Consider the following 20,815-nt stretch of genomic DNA (forward strand, 5'->3'; position numbering starts at 1 on the left):
AGTCATTAGATGGCGATTTCCCAAATTTAAATTAACTCCTGCTTCTTCACAAGTCATTGCATTTCCAAAATTTATAGTTTTACAAAGCTCAAAAATCCAGACAAAAAAAATGAATAAAAATTGAAATTCACATTTCAAAATTATATTTTTAAACAGCTAAAAATGCAGGTAAAAAATATAAATCAAAATTGAAATTCACATTTCAAAATTATAGTTTTAACCATGCTTAAAAATGCAGACAAAAATATAAATAAAAATTGAAATTCCCACTTCAAAATTATAGTTTTAAACAGCTTAAAAAATGCAGAAAAAAATGAATAAAAATAGAAATTCAGATTTTAAAAGTATAGTTTTAAACAACTCAAAAAATGCAGAAAAAAAGTTGAAATTCCTATTTCAAAATTATAGTTTTAAACAGCTAAAAATGCAGAAAAAGTGAATAAAAATTGAAATTTGCATTTCAAAATTAGTTTTAAACAACTCAAAAAATACTGACAAAAATTAATAGAAATTGAAATTCCCACTTCAAAATTATATTTTTAAACACCTCAAAAATGCAGAAAAAATTAATAAAAATTTAAATTCATATTTCAAAAGTATAGTTTAAAACAGATCAAAAATGCAGACGAAAAAATAAACGAAAATTGAAATTTACTCTTTCTAAAAATACGTTTATTTTCTTTCAAAGCGATTACGAAATGGTTACTCAGAGTTTGATATCTGAGGAGAGAGAGAGAGAGAGAGAGAGAGAGAGAGAGAGAGAGAGAGAGAGAGAGAGAGAGAGAGAGAGAGAACTGAAATAATACATAAATTTCTCGATGCACTTATTCTGAAATCTTTCAAGTCCTCGTGAAACTCTTCCTATTCTGTGTTTTTTGTTCCAAATTTCTGATTTTTTAAATATTTTTGTACTCCCTCCCTCCAATGACGATTTATTTCTCTCTCTCTCTCTCTCTCTCTCTCTCTCTCTCTCTCTCTCTCTATCTATATATATATATATATATATATCTATACATATATGTGTATATATATATATATATATATATATATATATATATATATATATATATATATATATATATATATATATATATATATATAAAGAATGATTAATACAGACATCTAGATTTGTAAAACAAAAGAGACGCAAGACTACAAAGTCAAGAGAGATTCTGCATAGCATACATATAGGCCTAGCGGCTCGGCTCCTACCTCAGGTTTTGAACCGTTAACGATGTAAGTGTTTAATGGAAATGGACGGCCCTTAAGAGAAAGTAAAAAAAGAGCAAAAAGGAAAAAAGAAACACACCACCGTAGCTACATAGCTTTTAAGAATCCCCAAAAGGGTTGAAGGAGAGAGAGAGAGAGAGAGAGAGAGAGAGAGAGAGAGAGAGAGAGGTGCGCATTCCTTTCTTCCTCATAATAATTGGAGAGGGGAGTGTAAGCGGAGAGCCTTAGCCTTTTAACCCATGTTGGTAATAAAGTAATGCCTGGCGCTATCGCCTCCCCGAGAGAGAGAGAGAGAGAGAGAGAGAGAGAGAGAGAGAGAGAGAGCCAGGCAGGCTTGGGGGAACAGTGTTGCAATAGCTCCTACGGCGCCTTTTACCTCCCCTCTCTCCTCCCTCTCCCCCTCCTCTCCTCCTTCTCCTCCTCCTCCTCGTCCTCTTCTTCCTTTTCCTCGTCCTCATTTTCCTCCTCCTTCTTCACCAGGGACACACCAAGCTTCAAGATATTCTGTAACTTTTTTTTTTTTTTCCTAGACCTACCTGTGGCGTTTTCATCCCACAAGTCCATTATTTTATTTTGAAAATCCTTACAGATGATTTCATATCTTTACTGATATTCTGAACATATAAAAAAAATAGAAAATACGTTGGAGATATTGATAATTTTGACCAGGAGTGATTTTTTTTTAAGGACGAGAGAACGCGGTTCTCCTGTCCAACAGACGGGTTGAGACTATAGCTCTTCGCTAGTTAAGTTACCGCGTCCTTTGGCAACGCTGTCAGTGCCAAGGGCATGGTGGAGGGAGGTGGGGGGGAGGGAGGGGGTAGGGATTGCCGTGGACGGATAAGGGGAACTGGCTCTGACAGAGTTACCAATTTTATTTTTTTAATTATGATTGATTTTCATTCCTAGTCCCTGCAACCTTCAAGTTCGAGATTCCAATATGGCGTCGCAAGGGCTCGGAGTGATAGGTCGTCCTTGCAGGCTCGTTTTGGGGTGAAATGAAAAGGGATTTATTCGATTTTGAATAAATCCCCTGCGGTAATAAACTCGAACAATACAGTACGAGTGAGCGCGAGGCGGTTTCACGAGAAAATAAACAAGCGGCGAAGGTTGGGCGAGGGTGTCAGGTGCATTTGAACCGAAGGGCGAGCATCCCTCGCTGTTCCCGAACAGTCCCGACCTTAGCGACTCTGCACATGATCCTCGCTGAGGTACCAGGCGCAGGTTCACCCCCCAACCTTACTAATAATATTCTGTTGATCTTTTGTATTACACCCTCTGAGTTTTTTAGGGCAGATTTTTTTGTTTCAATCCGCGCTGAATCAGTTTGTTTATCGCTGGCACCTCTCTGGTCAAGTAGGAAGGAAACGTTACACCAGCCTCTTGCAAGTAGCACTGACGAATGATTCGAAAAATTTACCGACAGATACCTCATCTTGGAATAATAATGGCTGGAGCCGGGGGATAACAAAGAAGGCGTTTACGCGCCTTTCTCAGGAGCTCAGTTAAGTTAGAAATAAATCTTCAGAAGCTCAGTGTAATTAGGAATAAATCTGGCTGAAGGCTTTCAGGTTGCTTCAGAAACTGAAGGCCACCTACTACCTTTCTCCACCAAGCGACTGAAGCACTTCGTAGTGAGATTACGAAGCCTCTAGAACAATAAACAAACGTTTCCGGTGGGAGGAACTGTGTGATAAGGCCTCGATGGGTTTTGGAATCGTTACTTTTTTTTCCTTTTGCGATTTTGTCAGGATATGGAGTGCTTGGAAAATATCCATCACTGGAAACACGAGGATTTAATCGTTTTTATTTTAACTCATTGCTAGATTATTTCGATATACTTGTTTATATTTCTGTACAAACGAGAATTTACCTTTTTTTTTAGCTATTTGCTAAATAAGTTCGATATACTTGTCTACTGTATAATTTCTGTAATCTTGATATAACCACAAAGAGTTCCATGTATTCCTGTTGTACTCTTTTTAGTTTTCTGAAAAGAAAACTATTGTGCCGGCTTTGTCTGTCCGTCCGCACTTTTTTCTATCCTCACTTTTTCTGTCCGCCCTCAGATCTTAAAAACTACTGAGGCTAGAGGGCTGCAAACTGGTATGTTGATCATCCACAATCCAACATCAAACATACCAAGTTACAGCCCTCTAGCCTCAGCAGTTCTTTTTATTGTATTTAAGGTTAAAGTTAGCCATAATCGCGCTTCTGGCAACGATATAGGATAAGCCACCACCGGGCCGTTGTTAAAGTTTCATGGGCCGCTGCTCATACAACATTATACCGGGGATAGATCTATTTTCGGTGGCCTTGATTATACGATGTACAGAAAACTTTGTTTGTGTTTTTCTTTATTTAAATGACTTACGATTGCAACTGAGTTTGAAACCAAATAAGATTTAGACGATTGTGAAATCTCTAGAAAGATGTCAAGTAAGGATGTCACGTGACATGAGTTCGTTAACATCTTGTTAAGCGTGTTTTACTGTATTGCTTCGTCCAGAGATTTCAACAAGTCCTAAGTAATGTTTCTGAATGCAAACGTATACTGCCTGTGTCCCCTAGAAAATATTATTCTTCCTCCAATAACCCATTTTAATATCCAGGTACTCATTGAAATTCAGATAACACTGTTTTCCTGAAAATTTCTTTCCTCACAGAGAAAAATGATCTGAGAATATTTAATAATTGGTCAATAAAAGGTAAAAAAAATTTCTTAGGTGAGGCTCCATAATTTTTTGACAAAGCCAGTTTTTTAAATGTTACTTTACGAGGTAAAAAACGGCAATGTTTTATTCGTAAAGTCGTATATCAGTGATATTCATAGTAATCAATTAGTATATCAATAAATTATAAAAGTTTGTTTCTGTGAAGTGAATGAATTACTTCGCAAATTAATTTAACATTTTAACTTATCCATTAGTTAGCTCAATTTGACTCAGTCGTTGGGAAAACTATATCAGATAATTAACAGTCAGTTAAGAGAGTTTGAATGCGTAATTATCAACAAGAAAGGAGAAAAATGTCGGTTGATAATATTTATTATCAAGACTAATCATGAACTGTTTGGAGTAGGTGCACAAAATAAAGAAAAATGCTGCTAAGGTTTTCCTATACAGGTGGTGAAGAAATCATATGCACATATATATTACTGTACTAAAATTGTCATCTTGACCTATTCGCCCTCCCCCAACCCCGTACCACTTTCCTCAAACATCCCCCCACCCCCTAACAAAAAGAAAAAAGATAGATATAAGGTTTTAAATAAAGGTCTAAGAAAAATAGTCAAAATAGGCCTTTGTGTGATTAGTTCATTATCTTGGATTGAACCCTAAGACTGGGGATTGAGGTTTACCCATTATAGGTCATTCTTAATAAAATACTCAAGGCTATTGAAATAAAAGACCTTTGGCAGATTTATGTAAAAGATGCAAAAACGGATGAAAGCAGAATTTCCAGATTTTATCTCTGGAAACAGACGCATGGAACATGGTCTTTTAATTCTGAATGAAAACTCATAAAATTTTTCCTTCTAAGTCAATTTGAAGTCACATTTTTTTCGCTTCATTGAATGATGAACTTATATCAATAATTAGACAAATTTAATTCATCAAATCGCTCGTGCATTTCTTTAGTTCTTGACGGTTATCCTGTCTCTGGAAAATCTCAGTATTTACCGCTATCTGAATGAGATTCTGCAAATAATTTGCAAGGGCTTCTTGCAACCGGAAATGCATTCCCACGTAGGTGAAATATCCTATCGATACCGTGAAGGTTGGAATTCGTGGATACGCCTCTCCTATGTCACAGAGGTCCTTTATTCCTCCCACCGTTGGGCGGTGGAACAGCCTCCCTACTGAGGGTGTAGGGCAACTGGAACTTCTTCAGAAGTTCAAGCGAAGATGCAATGTGTTACTGCCCCATTACAATTCTCCCTGTATTGTAATAATTTACTTACATTTTTATGTATTTATTTATTTATTTATTTATTTATTTATTTATTTATCTGTTTTTCTAATAACTGACCTCCTCTTTCTGAAATTCCCATTACCTTCAGTTACTTCCATAATATTTTTTGGAAGGTTGAATTTCAAGTCAGTGACCCCTTTGATGGGCTTGTTCCATATGAATAAGGTTCATCTTATGAATAATAATAATAATAATAATAATAATAATAATAATAATAATAATAATAATAAATAATAATAATAATAATAATAATGCGTTTAGCCTCTAAATCTTTCTATTTTTATTAATAAATGACCCCAGCGTTCCTGGTTATCAGGTGTCCTTTGTCACTGAATACAAACCAAATTATCATCAGTGTTGAGAAATAAAAAATTCTCCTTGTTTCAGTCCAATGTTTCAGACCCCTTGTTTCATCTCCTTGTTTCATTTTCCTTGTTTCAGTCCCCTTGTTTCAGACCCCTTGTTTCAGACCACTTGTTTCAGACCACTTGTTTCCCCTTGTTTCAGCCTCCTTGTTTCTTGTTTCAATGCCCTTGTTTCAGTCCCCTCGTTTTAGTCCCCTTGTTTCAGACCCCTTGTTTCAGTCCCCTTGTTTCAGACCCCTCGTTTCAGTCCCCTTGCTTCACCTAAAGGATGACTCCATTATTCAGGCGACCAGAACCCAAGGCACAAAACCCCGAACTCGAAACTTTTTTTTTTTTTTATTTTAACGTCAAAATATACCGCGAAACGTCCCGCCGCGAGTCCTAATTTTTGTGTGTAAGAAAACGTCACCCCTAAGGGCCACTCAGGGCTCTTTTATAGTTTCCCCTCGCTGTTTGTTTGTTTGTTTACTTTGCCGTGAAGATAAGGAAAGAATGGCACCAAGGCGTTGCGGCGGCTGGGTTACTCACTCAATGCCAGAGCTCTAAGATCGGAAATGTTTACATGAATGTACTCCTCTCGAAAGCGGTGATAGGAGGGCAGGGCTCAGATAGGGTTCAGGAGGTTACAGAGATGGAGAGAGGAATGACAGAGAGAGGAAATATGACTGTTACGGAATTTATGAAATCAAGAATGAGGAGGAATTCTGTGAATGAGATAGGTTTGTTGAGCAATAGGTTTCCAATAAGTGTGGTTGAAAACATTGAAAAGGAGGGGATCTCATTGACCTTTCCACGCTGTTCATTCAGATATTCCTAAGTCTTACTCCTTTCCTGTCTCCTAATACTTACCAACCCTAATATCCTCCGTTTTCTCCACACGACCAAACCACCCCAAAATTGATCACATCCCTCTTCTCACGTCTTAAGATTTCTCACCCCTCCTGTCCTTCTCACTCCTCAGTCCTTGCAAGCAGTTTGTCTCAAGTTTCAACCTGTTCGTTTTTCCAGTCTGAATTCAGCATCCATACTTCACATCCATAAAGGAGAGTTGGCTCAACAACCCCTTCATACAATCCAGCTTTGGCTTCCACAGGATCCCTTACCTCTTTTCTTTCAAACATTCAGCACGGACACTGTTGCCTCCCTACTTTTACCTATTTCGTGATTCACCTGTTTACCCATACTGTTTCACCATTCATTTTGAAAAACACTTTCAAAGTCCTCACCGATTTCCCGGTTCGTTAACTGGTACTTTACGCCTCTTGCACGCCTCGGAATTTCCCTCCTTCTCCTGTGTACAATAAACTCCCTTCTTTGACGAGGATGGTCTGTTGCTTTCTTGCGGGTAAATCCTTACCTATTTTATTCAGTTTGTTTTTGTTTTAATCTATTTATAGGGATGAGAGATTAAGGTAAGCTGCTTTACATATCACAAATATTCTTTGCAATAAAAAAAAGTTCTAGTTTAGGTTTTGTGCAAAGTGCATTACACATCACAAATGGCCTTTGTCTTGAACCCCGCCCCAAAAAAATCTTGTTAAGGTTTTTGATAACGAGCTCTGATAATTAAGTAAATTCAACCTTAATTACCCATTCTCCTATCACGCAAAAGAACTATCGTGGAATAGAGGTCCCCCTCAATGAATCTATTCACTTATCAAGCGTAGCAAATATATTCACGTCAGGAACTCGGCTAAATATAACAATTAGGTCGGTAGAAATCGAATATAGAATCCTTCTTGCTTTTAATACCTCGCATTATTTGAAAAACTTATATGAAATTCCATTGCCAATTTAGAACAACACTTAACGTCATCTCAATTCTCTGACTCTCTAGATTTCCTTTCCTCCTTAAACATTTAACATCCTCTCAAAATATTCCTTCTGTCAGGCTTAGCCAATTTCTTCCCTGTTACATATTTCATGTCCATTTTGTTGTTTGTTGATACTAGGCTGTTAGTCGGCTTCACTTCTTATGGTCATAAGTCTGCTAAATTGGTTTTATCTTAAGCTTGAATATTTCTTTGTGATTTAATGTGGCTTACAGTAATTTCGTCACATTTCATGCCTGATCAATAGATAAATTATAATGCAAACACAGGCAATAAACATGACACAAATTTTATCCTAAATCTGCCATAGTTTTTTTATCTTGCTACTTCATGAATGAAAAATGAACAGAAAATGAACAGAAAATAACAGACGTAGAACAGGAAGAGAACAGCTGGGAGAACGAGAACTAAGTGAAGAACACCAGAATTAAGAATAGCAGACGCAGAACAGGAAGAGAACAGCTGGGAGAACGAGAACTAAGTGAAGAACACCAGAATTAAGAATAGCAGACGCAGAACAGGAAGAGAACAGCTGGGAGAACGAGAACTAAGTGAAGAACACCGGAATTGAGTAAATGTAAACACGACACAAGTTGTTGTGCTAAATCTTTACTACTTGGTAAAAGAACAAGAAATTGAACAGAAAATAACAGGAAGAGAACAAGAAAAGAACAACTGGCAGACCGAGGAATAAGTGAAGAACATCAAAATTACTAGAAAAACACCACACAGGTTGTTATCCTAAATCCAACATAACTTTTACATCTTTGCTACCTCATAAAAGAACAAGATTGAGCAGAAGGAGAACAGAGAGAGAGAGAGAACAACTGTGAAGAACAAGTGAAGAACACCAAAATTATCTAAATAAACACCACACAAGTGATCCTAAATCTACCATAGAGTTGACATCTTTTCCACTTCAGAAAAGAACAAAAATGAACAGAGAGAGAGAGAGAGAGAACAACTGTGAAGAACAAGTCAAGAACACGTGCAGAACACCGAAATTACGCCCAAAAAAAACATCACACAAGTTATCCTGAATCTACCATAGAGTTGAAATCTTCACCACTTCAGAAAAGAACAAAACTGAACAGAGAGTGAACAGAGAGAGAGAACAGCTGGGAGACCGAGATCTGAGCGTATAAAGAACACCACCCCTACCCCTACAGGCCTGTGGCACCACTGGAGACAGGGCAGTGGGCGCTTCAGGGAGCCGCTGGTATTCAATTAATTTCTCCTTCAGATAGGAGGGAACGAGGGCGCCCCTTCCAGACTAGTTTGGTAACTCCTTAGGAAAAATGGGAGGGGTGATAAGACTTGGCCGCTTGTCTCAGATACCCCAACCCCCCCTCAGCCCCCTTCCTCTAGGATCCATTCCCTATATCCAACCCTCCCCAACCCCTTCCCATTCGTTGGTGTTTTCCAATCGTGTACCTAGAGAGAATCGTATATATATAGAGATATATATATATATATATATATATATATATATATATATATATATATATATATATATATATATATATATATATACATATATATTACTGAAAGGTCAACAAAACCAAAACATTAATGACTGGAATATTAACCAGGGAAAATGTTAATAATTGAAAGGATAAAGAGAAAAAAATTATTACCTTTCAGTTAATAATTATTTTTTGTAACCTTTTAGTTATCAGTTTCTTTGTTAACTCTTCAGTTATTTTTTTTTTCGTCTTAACCTTTCAGTCATCAACACTTGTTTTCAGTTAATTAATTTTTTTTAACCTTTTAGTTATTTTTTTTGTCTTATTAATCTTCAATTATTATTTTCTTGTCTTGTTAACCTTTCAGTTATTAATTTTTGTCTTGTTATCATCATTTTTGTCTTGTCGATCTTTCAGTTGTTAACTTTTTTTGTCTTGTTAAATATTCAGTTATTAACTATTTTGTTTTGTTAACCTTTTAGTTAATAATTTTTCGTCTTGTCAACCATTCAGTAATTAAATCTTTGTCCTGTTAGTCTTTGAGTTATTAACTTCTTTGTCTTGTTAACCTTTCAGTTATTAACTTCATCGTCTTGTTAACCTTTCAATTATTAACTTTATTGTCTTGTTAATCTTTAAGTCTGTAATTCCTTTGTCTTATTAGCCACTCAGTTATTAACCCTTTGCCTTGATAACGTTTCAGTTATTAACATCTTTGTTTTGTTAACCTCTCAATTATTAACTTTATTGTCTCGTCAACCTTCAAGTCATTAATTCTTTTGTCTTATTGGCCACTCAGTTATTAACGCTTGGCCTTGATAACCTTTCAGTTATCAACTTCTTTGTCTTGTTAACCTTTTAGTTGTTGACCTAATGTTGTCTTGACCAGAATTTCTTTCTCTGGTTAAGCTTTTACTTATTAATTCATTAATCTCGTTAACCTTTCAGTTATTAACTTTATTGCCCTGTTAACCTTTCAGTCATTAACATTTTTGTCTCGTTAAACCCCCAGTTATTAATTCTATGAAGTTGTTTCTCCTACAGCCAAGATTCTGACTTTAAATCAAAGCGATAAAGCGATAAATGGATGGAAAATTGCTCAAGACAGAAGGAAAATAAGAGGATTATTAAAGAGAGAGAGAGAGAGAGAGAGAGAGAGAGAGAGAGAGAGAGAGAGAGAGAGAGAGATACGTCACGCGACCTTTGGCACCCCGAGACCATTGATCATTTGAAGTGGCGCGAGATCGTTTGAACTTGGCGCCCCTGAATGACGTCACCGGTGACCCCTCCCCCCTACCCCTTCCCCAACACCCCTAACCCACCCCCACCCCCCAGCACCCCTCCTACCTAAACCACTTATCATTCGGATACAGGAAATTCAAGGAGGAACAACAAAGGCTATCTCGACATGGCGTCATTTAGAAATTAAAATAAAAAAGGAAAAAAATATCTCTCTGTCGTGCTTAGGATTTAATTTATCTCTCTCTCTCTCTCTCTCTCTCTCTCTCTCTCTCTCTCTCTCTCTCGCGCAGGAATCTCGGAAATATGAATCATCCTAATGATATGGAGAGTTAATTTAAGCCTTTGACTTTTGACGTGGAAACTATGTTGATCCACTTCCTATAATTTTTTTTTTTTTTGTGGGTAACTGTGGTTTTGCTTTTACCAAGCACACATATAGACAGACAGACAGACAGACAGACAGAGAGACAGACAGCCAGGCAAACGCTGTTCATTTGCAGCAAACTGATACCTATGATAGTGTTAATAATGAAGATAACGACATTTCATCCTTAAGCAAAAATATTTGTTCCATTCATTTGCAGCAATGATAACTATGGTTATGTTAGTACTGAAGACACCGATATTCCATCTATAGGTTATAAAATATTATAGTTCTTTGGCAGATAAGTGATTCGCTCCCTGGAAATCAATAAATGTAATATGTTAACATTTGTCAAAATGTACCCCATAATAAATTAATGACAGTACAGGATTTTCCTTTTAAATTTATCTAAACGCTATATGAAACTTGACTTCCCCTAGCATATCATTATTTACTATTTTAAAGGGAGATTTTGATTACAAACCAATATTATTTATACCTGCAAAATAATGAACCTTTGAAAATGGTTTTTAGTTTTCTGTAAAAGAAAACTATTGTGCCGGCTTTGTCTGTCCGTCCGCACTTTTTTCTGTCCAGACTTTCTCTGTCCGTCCTCAGATCTTAAAAACCACTGAGGCTAGAGGGCTGCAAATTGGTATGTGGATCATCCACCCTCCAATCATCAAACATACCAAATTGCAGCCTTCTAGCCTCAGTAGTTTTAAAAAAATTTCATTTAAGGTTAAAGTTAGCCATAATCGTGCTTCTGGCAACGATATAGGAAAGGCCACCACGGGCCATGATTAAAGTTTCATGGGCCGCGGCTCATACAGCATTATACCGAGACCACCTCAAGATAGATCTGCTTTCGGTGGCCTTGGTAATACGGTGTAGCGGCTGTACAGAAAACTCGATTGCCTTGAAGAAACTGCAGCTCATTTTTTACTTGTTTACTTTTTAACCCAATTGTCTAGTAAACAACTGGCTTCACCTAACAGTTCATTAATAGCTGTTTTAAAGGGAGATTTCGATTGCAAATCAATATTATTTTCACCTGCAAAATATAGAACTTTTGAAAATATTTTTTCATTTCATAACCTCCTGACTTTTTCAATTGCAAAATCAATATTCTTTTCACCAGCAAAATATAGAACGTTTGAACCCTGAGGTCTTCGGCAAAATCACAGTATATCGCAGCCAAAATGGCGGACGTTGCTGAATTACAAACACACACACACACACACACACAAACACACACACAAACTACCACAAGTGTCATTACACCTGCGAAGGTCGAGTACCGCATCTGGTTGGCACTAAGCACACACAGGTTTTAACAAATGTCTTCGGGCCGAGAGTTACGCCAGATGCCTTACGCTGTTTCCAATGGCGAAAGTCTAAGCTAATTGCGTAGCTTTACAAACGAAGCTGTTAAAATTTTAGCTTGACAAACGGTGCTATTAAAATTTTAGCTTGGCAAACGGAGCTAATAAAATTGTGGCTTTACAAACGGAGCTATTAAAATTTTAGCTTGACAAACGGAGCTATTAAAATTGCAGCTTTACAAACGGAGCTGTTAAAACTGTAGCTTTACAAATGGAGCTATTAAAATTGCAGATTGATAAATGGAGCTCACTGTAGCTTTACAAACGAAACTGTCAAAATTGTAGGTGTAAAAACAAAGCTATTAAAATTGTAGCTTTACAAACAGAGCTAGTAATATTGTAGCTTTACAAACGGAGCCATTAAAATTGTACCTTTACAAACGAAATGGTAGCTGTACAAACAGAGCTATTAGCATTATAGCTTTACAAACGAAGCTATCAAAATTGTAGATTTACAAACGGAACTAACTGTATTTTTATCAACGAAGCTATGAAAATTGTAGCTTTACAAACGAAACTATTAAATTTTAGCTTTACACACGAAGCTATTAAAATTGCAGCTTTACAAACGGAGCTAAGTGCGTTTTTATAAGCGAAGCTATAAAAATTGTAGCTTTAAAACCAGAACCAATTGTAGCTTTACAAACGGCGGAGCTAATTGTGGCTTTTCAAACGTGTCGGCGTATGGTTTTGGTCAGTTGTTATGAAGTGTGTTGTGGTCCCCCCTTTAACAACAATCCGCCCCTCACCCCCAGAACGATAATTGGAGTGAGGGTCTTTCACCCATAACCCATATTTCCTGGCCACCGACAATTTTTATGAGTTCTGGAGATTATAAGCGAACTGGTTTTTCCCCGATGATGTACGTAGAGCCATGGGACTTGTATTTCAAAAAACACTCCCCAGGATATTGTTTCTCCATTTTTTCCTCTCTCTCTCTCTCTCTCTCTCTCTCTCTCTCTCTCTCTCTCTCTCTCTCTCTCTCTCTCTCTCTCTCCCCCAAAAGGCCATCCGTCATGAAATTTACTACGTCGAAGAGAAAAGAAATTGGGCGGAAGGACCAGTGCGTGGCACTTGTCCGTGCATCAGTGACATATTTCCAATGGATGTAAAAAAAAAATCCTTTAGTCAAAATAAACTTTGTGTTATTGAAAAGAACAAGTAAAAAATGCGTCGAAGTTTCTTCGGTGCAATTGAGTTTTCTGTATAGCCGCTACAGCGTATAATCAAGGCCACCGAAAAAAGATCTATCTTTCGGTGGTCTCGGTATAATGCTGTGTGAGCCGCGGCCCATGAAACTTTAACCAGTGCCCGTTGCTGGCCTATCCTAGATCGTTGCCAGAAGCACGATTATGGCTAACTTTAACCTTAAATAAAATAAAAACTACTGAGGCTAGAGGGCTGCAATTTGGTATGTTTGATGATTGGAGGGTGGATGATTAACATACCAATTTGCAGCCCTCTAGCCTCGGTAGTTTTTAAGATCTGAGGGCGGACAGAAAAAGTGCCGACAGAATAAAGTGCGGACGGACAGACAAAGCCGGCACAATAGTTTCCTTTTACAGAAAACTAATATGGGGATAAAGGGAAACTTTGATCATTTAAACTTATGAGATGGTCGTATTTACTATATAGTAGGCAGTGGGACTTTTGGACAATGGAGTTCGTCAGCTCCAGTATATTCTAAAGTAAAAGACAGTCTTAGTTTAAAATACGCGATATTCAACTCTCTCTCTCTCTCTCTCTCTCTCTCTCTCTCTCTCTCTCTCTCTCTCTCTCTCTCTCTCTCTCTCTCTCTCTTAATATGTTTTATTTTCATAAAATAATATCTACATGAATTCTTCACGTCCCACTGAGACACCATGAGCTTAATTACTCTCTCTCTCTCTCTCTCTCTCTCTCTCTCTCTCTCTCTCTCTCTCTCTCCAATTTATCTTTCTGTTTCTCTTCCTGTCATAACGTATTGAACATTGATCTATGCTAATTTGTACTTGTTCATTATATAAAACGCATGAGCAAGAATTACTAGTCTCTCTCTCTCTCTCTCTCTCTCTCTCTCTCTCTCTCTCTCTCTCTCTCTCCCAACTTATCTGTTTATTTCTCTTACTGTCATAACTCATTGAACACTGATTTATACTCATTTGTACGTGTTCATATTAAAACGCATAAACAAGAATTACTAGTCTCTCTCTCTCTCTCTCTCTCTCTCTCTCTCTCTCTCTCTCTCTCTCTCTCTCTCTCTCTCTCTCTCCTAACTATTTTATCGCCACTACAGAGGCTACTATAAAGCCACTACCATTATTCCACATCTGAGCAGTGTCGAGATCTGAGAAGCTCTCAGCAACAATATCCAAGAGGTGTCTCAGTGTTAAAATCGAATAGAACTTTTCTTTTTACGTAAATTAACTTACAGGAATCAGCTTCGTAACTTCGTCTTTATGGAAGGATTTTGACATATCTTTACGATGTTACAAAATGACTTATATGTAAGCTTTTTTTTTGAAACGTCTTTAAAACATTACAAAATATTTTCATCAATATTAATGTGAACTTTTTTTTGACATGTCTATAAATATTACAAAATGACATCGTCTGTTTAATGTAAACTTTTTTTACTTGTCTTTAAAATATTACAAAATAATTTCGCCTATATTAATGTAATCTGTTTTTGGCATGTCTATAATATCCCGAAATAACTTCGTCCATATTACGTAAATTGTATTACACTAACAATTATGTGACATTGTACCTGGTAGCTAATAATTACTACGCACTTTGTAAAGAGTATTCAATAAAATGATCTAATTTCACTTCGTGTAATTAAAAATATTAAAAATAATTTTTAAACCTACAACAGCTGCAGCTCGGGAGGTTCAACTTCCAGTGATGACATCATCAACTATTCTTGTTTTAAATTTTGCTTTATTTAGAGGATAGAGAAGTGATTTTAATTTGGGGGGGGGGCGGCGGTTTAAAGGTGATGAAGAGAAGATAAATAATTGCTGTATTTAGTTTACAGAGGAGTGATTACATGGACTGCATCGATACAGTAATGCAAATAAACAAAGACATAAACATTTAAAGATTAAAAACAAAACGATCATCTATATTAAAAGCAAAGCATCTACATATGCTGCAGGTATTAGAAACAACAGTGATACAACAACAAAAACAACAATAAAAAAAAAAAATTTAAAGTAAAGCAATCCACGCCACAATACTTCGCCACCCCCTCCCCCCCACCCCCTTCTAACCCCACACCCCCTAGCCATAGGAGCCATTCGCCCAGGGGAGTTGACCTCTCCTCTGGTCCTGGCTCCCTCCCTTCCCCCCCCAACCTCCAGTGCTTTCTGCCCCCAGTGCCCAAGTGCCCAAGTGCCCAAGTGCCCAAGTGCCTGTGCCAACCAGCAGAGGTTTCTTGAGTCTGGCACTTGTCAAGGAGATAAGGAGGTATCAGGCAGCTTCTAACCCCAAAGGCCAACCTCTCTCTCTCTCTCTCTCTCTCTCTCTCTCTCTCTCTCTCTCTCTCTCTCTCTCTCTCTCTCTCTCTGTGTCCTTTCATCCACCTGCTAGCTTGTGATTTTCGTTGCGTGGTTGTCTATCCTTTGTTTTGCAGTTACACACAGAAACGCACTTAGATTTATTGTGCGTTCATTTGTGATAGGAGGTTTGATGTGTACACACAAATGTATTTATATATATGTACATAATGTATATGTATATATGTATATACATATTTGTCAAGTTTAGTCACTTATACACGCGTGACGTTTTATACTCAAAAGCTTTAATTCGCAAACAACACTTGTTATCAAATTCATTATAAACTGAGAATAACTGACGGTACAAAGATACAGTCGAATGGTAAAGTCGACTGCCTATCACTGTATTCAAACCAGAGGCCCAAGTTCCTATATCCCGCCCGAAGGAGCTGTACTTATCAATTACAGTTCCCCTTGGGTGTAAGTTCTACCCGAGGTATTGTGGATTCTATTTTTGTGTGATATTTGTGTGTTTGAATGTATATGAATATATATATATATATATATATATATATATATATATATATATATATATATATATATATATATATATATATATATATATATATATATATAGATAGAGAGAGAGAGAGAGAGAGAGAGAGAGAGAGAGAGAGAGAGAGAGAGAGAGAGAGGTACGTACGTACGTAAATGGGTGCATATGAATTTCTATTAGCCAGGCATAAACGGCAAAAAAAAAAAAAAAAAAAAAAATCAGCAGTGCATTATCCATCAGGGCTTAAGGGGGGAAAGTTAGTGTACATTACGTAGCCAGTATACACAGGGCTGTTTACGCTGGTGAAATATAAGGTCCTTTAAGTGCTAGATTTATTGATGCCCCAGGGCTGGGCATAAAATATTACTCGCCGCTAGGCAAGAAATCCTAGTCCCGTGTCGCGTCTCTGGTTTTCCAAGGTTCGGTGATTCAGCGGAATGATTTTCGTGAATTATTATTATTTTTTGGTGTCGTGTTTTCAGCGAATGACTTCGTTGATTTTGAGAACAGAACGGAATAGAATGTTGAATTTAAGCCCCAGGCAAATCGCTGGGACCTATGAGGTCATTCAACACTGAAAGGGAAATTGACAGTAAAAGGCCTGAGAGGTGTTAACAGGAGGAAAACCTTGCAGTTGCACTCTGAAACAATTGTTAGAGAGGGTGGAAAGTCAGATGGAAGAAAGAGAATATGAACGGAGGTACAGTAAAAGGAATGAAAGGGGTTGCAGCTAGGGGCCTAAGGAAGGGACGCTGCAAAGAACGTTAAGTAATGCCTACAGTGCACCACATGAGGTGGACTGCCGGCGCTAGCTCTCTACGGTGGTAATAAAATAAAGCAGAATGTTTGACATATTGCATCCTAATCAATCTTTGACAGTAGTGTTTAAGAGGTGATAACAATAACAGTATCTTGATAATATGAAAGAGAGAGAGAGAGAGAGAGAGAGAGAGAGAGAGAGAGAGAGAGAGAGAGAGAGAGAGAGAGAGAGGCTCACGATCTGCTGTGGAAAATAAACCTTTTGAGGACAAGAAAGCTCAAGTCAGCATTGATATTGTAGGAGAGAGCACAAGATTGCTAAGTCTAAAATGGTGTTAGTTTTCTTAAGGTCTAAAATGGCGTTTAGTTTTCTTAGGGTCTAAAATGGCGTTAGGTTTCTTAGGGTCTAAAATGGCGTTAGATTTCTTAGGGTCTAAAATGGCGTTAGGTTTCTTAGGGTCTAGAATGGAGTTAGGTTTTTAGGGTCTAAAATGGCGTTAGATTTCCTAGGGTCTAAAATGGCGTTAGATTTCTTAGGAAGTAAATCAGAAGAGTTGAAGGGCAGGAATGCCTCAACTGATAATAGCCACAGGCTTTGGTGTTCCTGTCTTCTTCCACTTTCACTCGAAAGAGTTCAGAAAAGTGACAAATCGGCATGAAAGTCAATATTCTTGCGGATAAGATTAGGTCCAATCTGAATAGCAAGGACTCATCAACCGTAGGATGAAGGCGCAAATGGAAAATTTATGCTGACGTTCTTAATTCTTAGTTAAAAAACCGATTTGCTAATTTAGATTTGTAAACAAAAAATGGAAAATATACATTTTTATAACAGAATTGAACTGAATATAGAATTTAGGCCACAGGCCAAGCACTGGGACCTATGAGGTCATTTTCAGCGCTGAAACGGAAATTGACAGTAAAAGGTTTGAAAGGTATAACAGGAGGAAAACCTCTGAATCAATTGCTAGGAGAAGGTGGAAAGCAAGCTGGAAGAGACAGAATATGAACGGAGGTGCAGTAAAAGGAATGAAAGGGGTTGCAGCCAGGGGTCGAAGGGACTCTGCAAAGAACCTTAAGTAATGCCTACAGTGCGCCGCCTGAGATGGATTTCAAGGTGACGTAATTAGACGTGAGATTGAAAGAGATGACGGGTCCCTGTTCATATGCAATTTATCCTAATCCTCCCTAACCTAGCCTAACCTAACCTTAACACCAACACCTCCTCCTCCTCCTCCTCCTCCTCCTCCTCCTCCACTAAACCTTACATCCATTATATGCATTTAGTAATTGCAAATAATTCCAGGACAGTGATTCAAACCAGTAAACCGGAAACAAAAATAATTCGTTGTAGTTACAGACGAAAGATAATCAAGCAAGGCGGTAACAAGAAGAAGAAGAAGAAGAAGAAGAAAAAGAAGAAGGTGGGATAACCTTGTTTACAGAAAGATTCATAACGAAAGGAAATATGCTCGAGTTAGATCAACGACCTTTCTCCAACAAAGAAGACTCTTTGCGGATGAAATTTTTTTTTTTAAGCAGACAGCTTTCCTTCCAAATATCTCTTTAGGGTCTAAATCCTCCTTCAGGTTACCCTTTGTATCCCTTGTTTGTGCGCTGGGTTGAGGTGGTATCCCCCTGTGATTCGTCATCTCTTTGCATTGGGGGGATACAATTCCAGATAATTATGTTTCTCTCAAAACCTCACTTAGGTGGGTTGAAGAAATTGACAGAATGATGTGATCATATTTTTGATTGATTAAGTTAATAATAATAATAATAATAATAATAATAATAATAATAATAAGAATAATAATAATAATAATAATAAAATAATAATAATTATAATTAACATCTGCGTTGATATCAATGTAGATATATTTCAAAATTTGTATTTACACTTAATCCAGTGTAAATTTTGACCATTTTAGTGACATGATAATAATAATAATAATAATAATAATAATAATAATAATAATAATAATAATAATAATAATAATACCATAATAATTATTTTTCCAGCCAAGTTATTTCAGCTTTCCATGTATTCTTTATAATAATAATAATAATAATAATAATACATTTAATAATAATAATAATAGTAATAATAATAATTAATAAGAGGAAGAAGATAAAAGAAGCTGTTTTTAATATGTAAGGAAGCGACACCCGAAAGTCTAGTTACCTGCTAAAGTTTGACTTCTATGCAGAAAATAATAATAATAAACAATAATAATAATAATAATAATAATAAAATAATAGCTAATAATAATAATAATAAACAGCTGCCTTCATTTCAGCTCAAACAAATAAATAGAAAATATAAAAACAATTCAGTACACAAACTTTAGACTCAAGAGATAAAAAGTTATAACAATAAACTGCTACACTCAGACTGTTGCTACACCCAGGCAATTGCTACACCCAGACTGTTGCTACACCTAAACAATTGCTATACCCAAACAGCTGGAAAACCCAAACATATTTTACACCCAAACATTTGCTACACCCAAACAGTTGCTACCCCTAAACTGCCCAAACAGTTGTTACATGCAAACAGTTGCTACACCTAAACAGCTGCTGCACACAAACAGTTGTTACATGCAAACAGTTGCTACACCTAAACAGCTGCTGCAGTCCAAATTGCTACACCCAAACGTCTACTAAAGTTGCTGCACCCAAACAGCTGCTACACCCAAACAGCTGCTACACCCAAACAGCTGCTATACCCAAACATTTGCTACACCCAAACAACTACTAATCCCAAACAGTTGCTACACCCAAACAATGCTGCACCAAAACAGCTGCTGCACTCAGACACTTGCTACACCCAAACAGTTGCTACACTAAACAGCAGCTACACTAAACAGCTAGGACACCCAAAAAAGAATTCAGGTCACTGTACAGCGACCCAGTTTCCTTAATGACTGTCTGTCTAGGTCTTCCTAAATAGATAGTCTGTCTAGGACTATCTAGAAAGGCGTTTCTGATGCTGTATCGTCATTCTGTAAAAGACAGACCATAGGATCTATCTGATTGACGTGAAAGTCTAAAAGATGAAAAGAAGACTGATTATTCATTTGAATAACTGGCGTCACAACGTTAATGGTCATCGGTAAAGAGGGAAAGTGCAAATAAAATAATGAAAAGGTTTTTCAAATTTTGAACCAAGAGTCTGCGCCTAGACTTCTGGGAAAGTTTACTATGAGGAATGTTATTTCTATTGTCGAATAATAATAATAATAATAATAATAATAATAATAATAATAATAATAATAATAATAATAATAATAATAATAATAATAATAATATGTAAAGAGTCCCTCTTTTGTTATTGAAAATAATTGTTGGTTCAACGGCAATCAACTTATAAAGTCTCTTTAATTTCCTCTTTACGATGTAAGGAATATATTAAAAATCACAGAAGTCTGTATAAGCTGAATGTTTTGAAGCAGTAATTGTTTCTAATAATAATAATAATAATAATAATAATAATAATAATAATAATAATAATAATAATAATAATAATATCCCACTTAAACAGTTTTTCTTTATTTTTTCCATTATGATGAGAAGAACTAATTAAAAAATAGAGAAGAGTGTATAAGCTGAATGAGTTGAACCAGTAATGTTTTCTGATAATAATAATAATAATAATAATAATAATAATAATAATAATAATAATAATAATAATAATAATAATAATATAATAAAATGATATAAAACTTAAACAATTTTTCTTTATTTTTCCCATTATGAGAGAAGAACATATTAAAATACAGAGAACACCGGATAAGCTGAAAGCCTCGAACCAATAATAATAATAATAATAATAATAATAATAATAATAATAATATCCCACTTAAACAGCTTTTCTTTATTTTTCCCATTACGATGAGAAGAACGTATAAAAAAATAGAGAAGGCTTTATAAGCTGAGAGCGACTAAACCGGCAATTGTTCCTAATAATAATAATAGCACTCGAACGGACGGCCAAACGTCCTTGACAAACCAGAAGGAAGACTCTGGAGAAATGACGGCAAGAGAACCCAACACATGAAATATTCTGCCTAGTTGTGACCCCCTTCACCCCCCACCCCCCACCCCCGAACCCCAAAAAGCAAATAACAGAAATGTATCTGTTCTTAATTGATCTTTC

At 36.5% G+C, this 20,815-nt stretch overlaps 1 protein-coding gene across 1 annotated transcript in view; it reads right to left on the minus strand.

The window, feature by feature from the left end:
* The window catches only part of LOC136856681 (uncharacterized), a 43,292-nt gene extending 25,362 nt beyond the window's left edge, over positions 1-17,930 (minus strand). Inside the window, exon 1 of the mRNA XM_067134739.1 lies at positions 17,860-17,930. Coding sequence (XP_066990840.1) covers positions 17,860-17,930 — 71 coding nt within the window. The remainder of the gene's footprint in view (positions 1-17,859) is intronic.
* Between the last annotated feature and the right edge of the window lie 2,885 nt (positions 17,931-20,815).

Source organism: Macrobrachium rosenbergii, chromosome 36, assembly GCF_040412425.1.
Source record: "Macrobrachium rosenbergii isolate ZJJX-2024 chromosome 36, ASM4041242v1, whole genome shotgun sequence".
Taxonomy (NCBI): Eukaryota; Metazoa; Arthropoda; class Malacostraca; order Decapoda; family Palaemonidae; genus Macrobrachium; species Macrobrachium rosenbergii.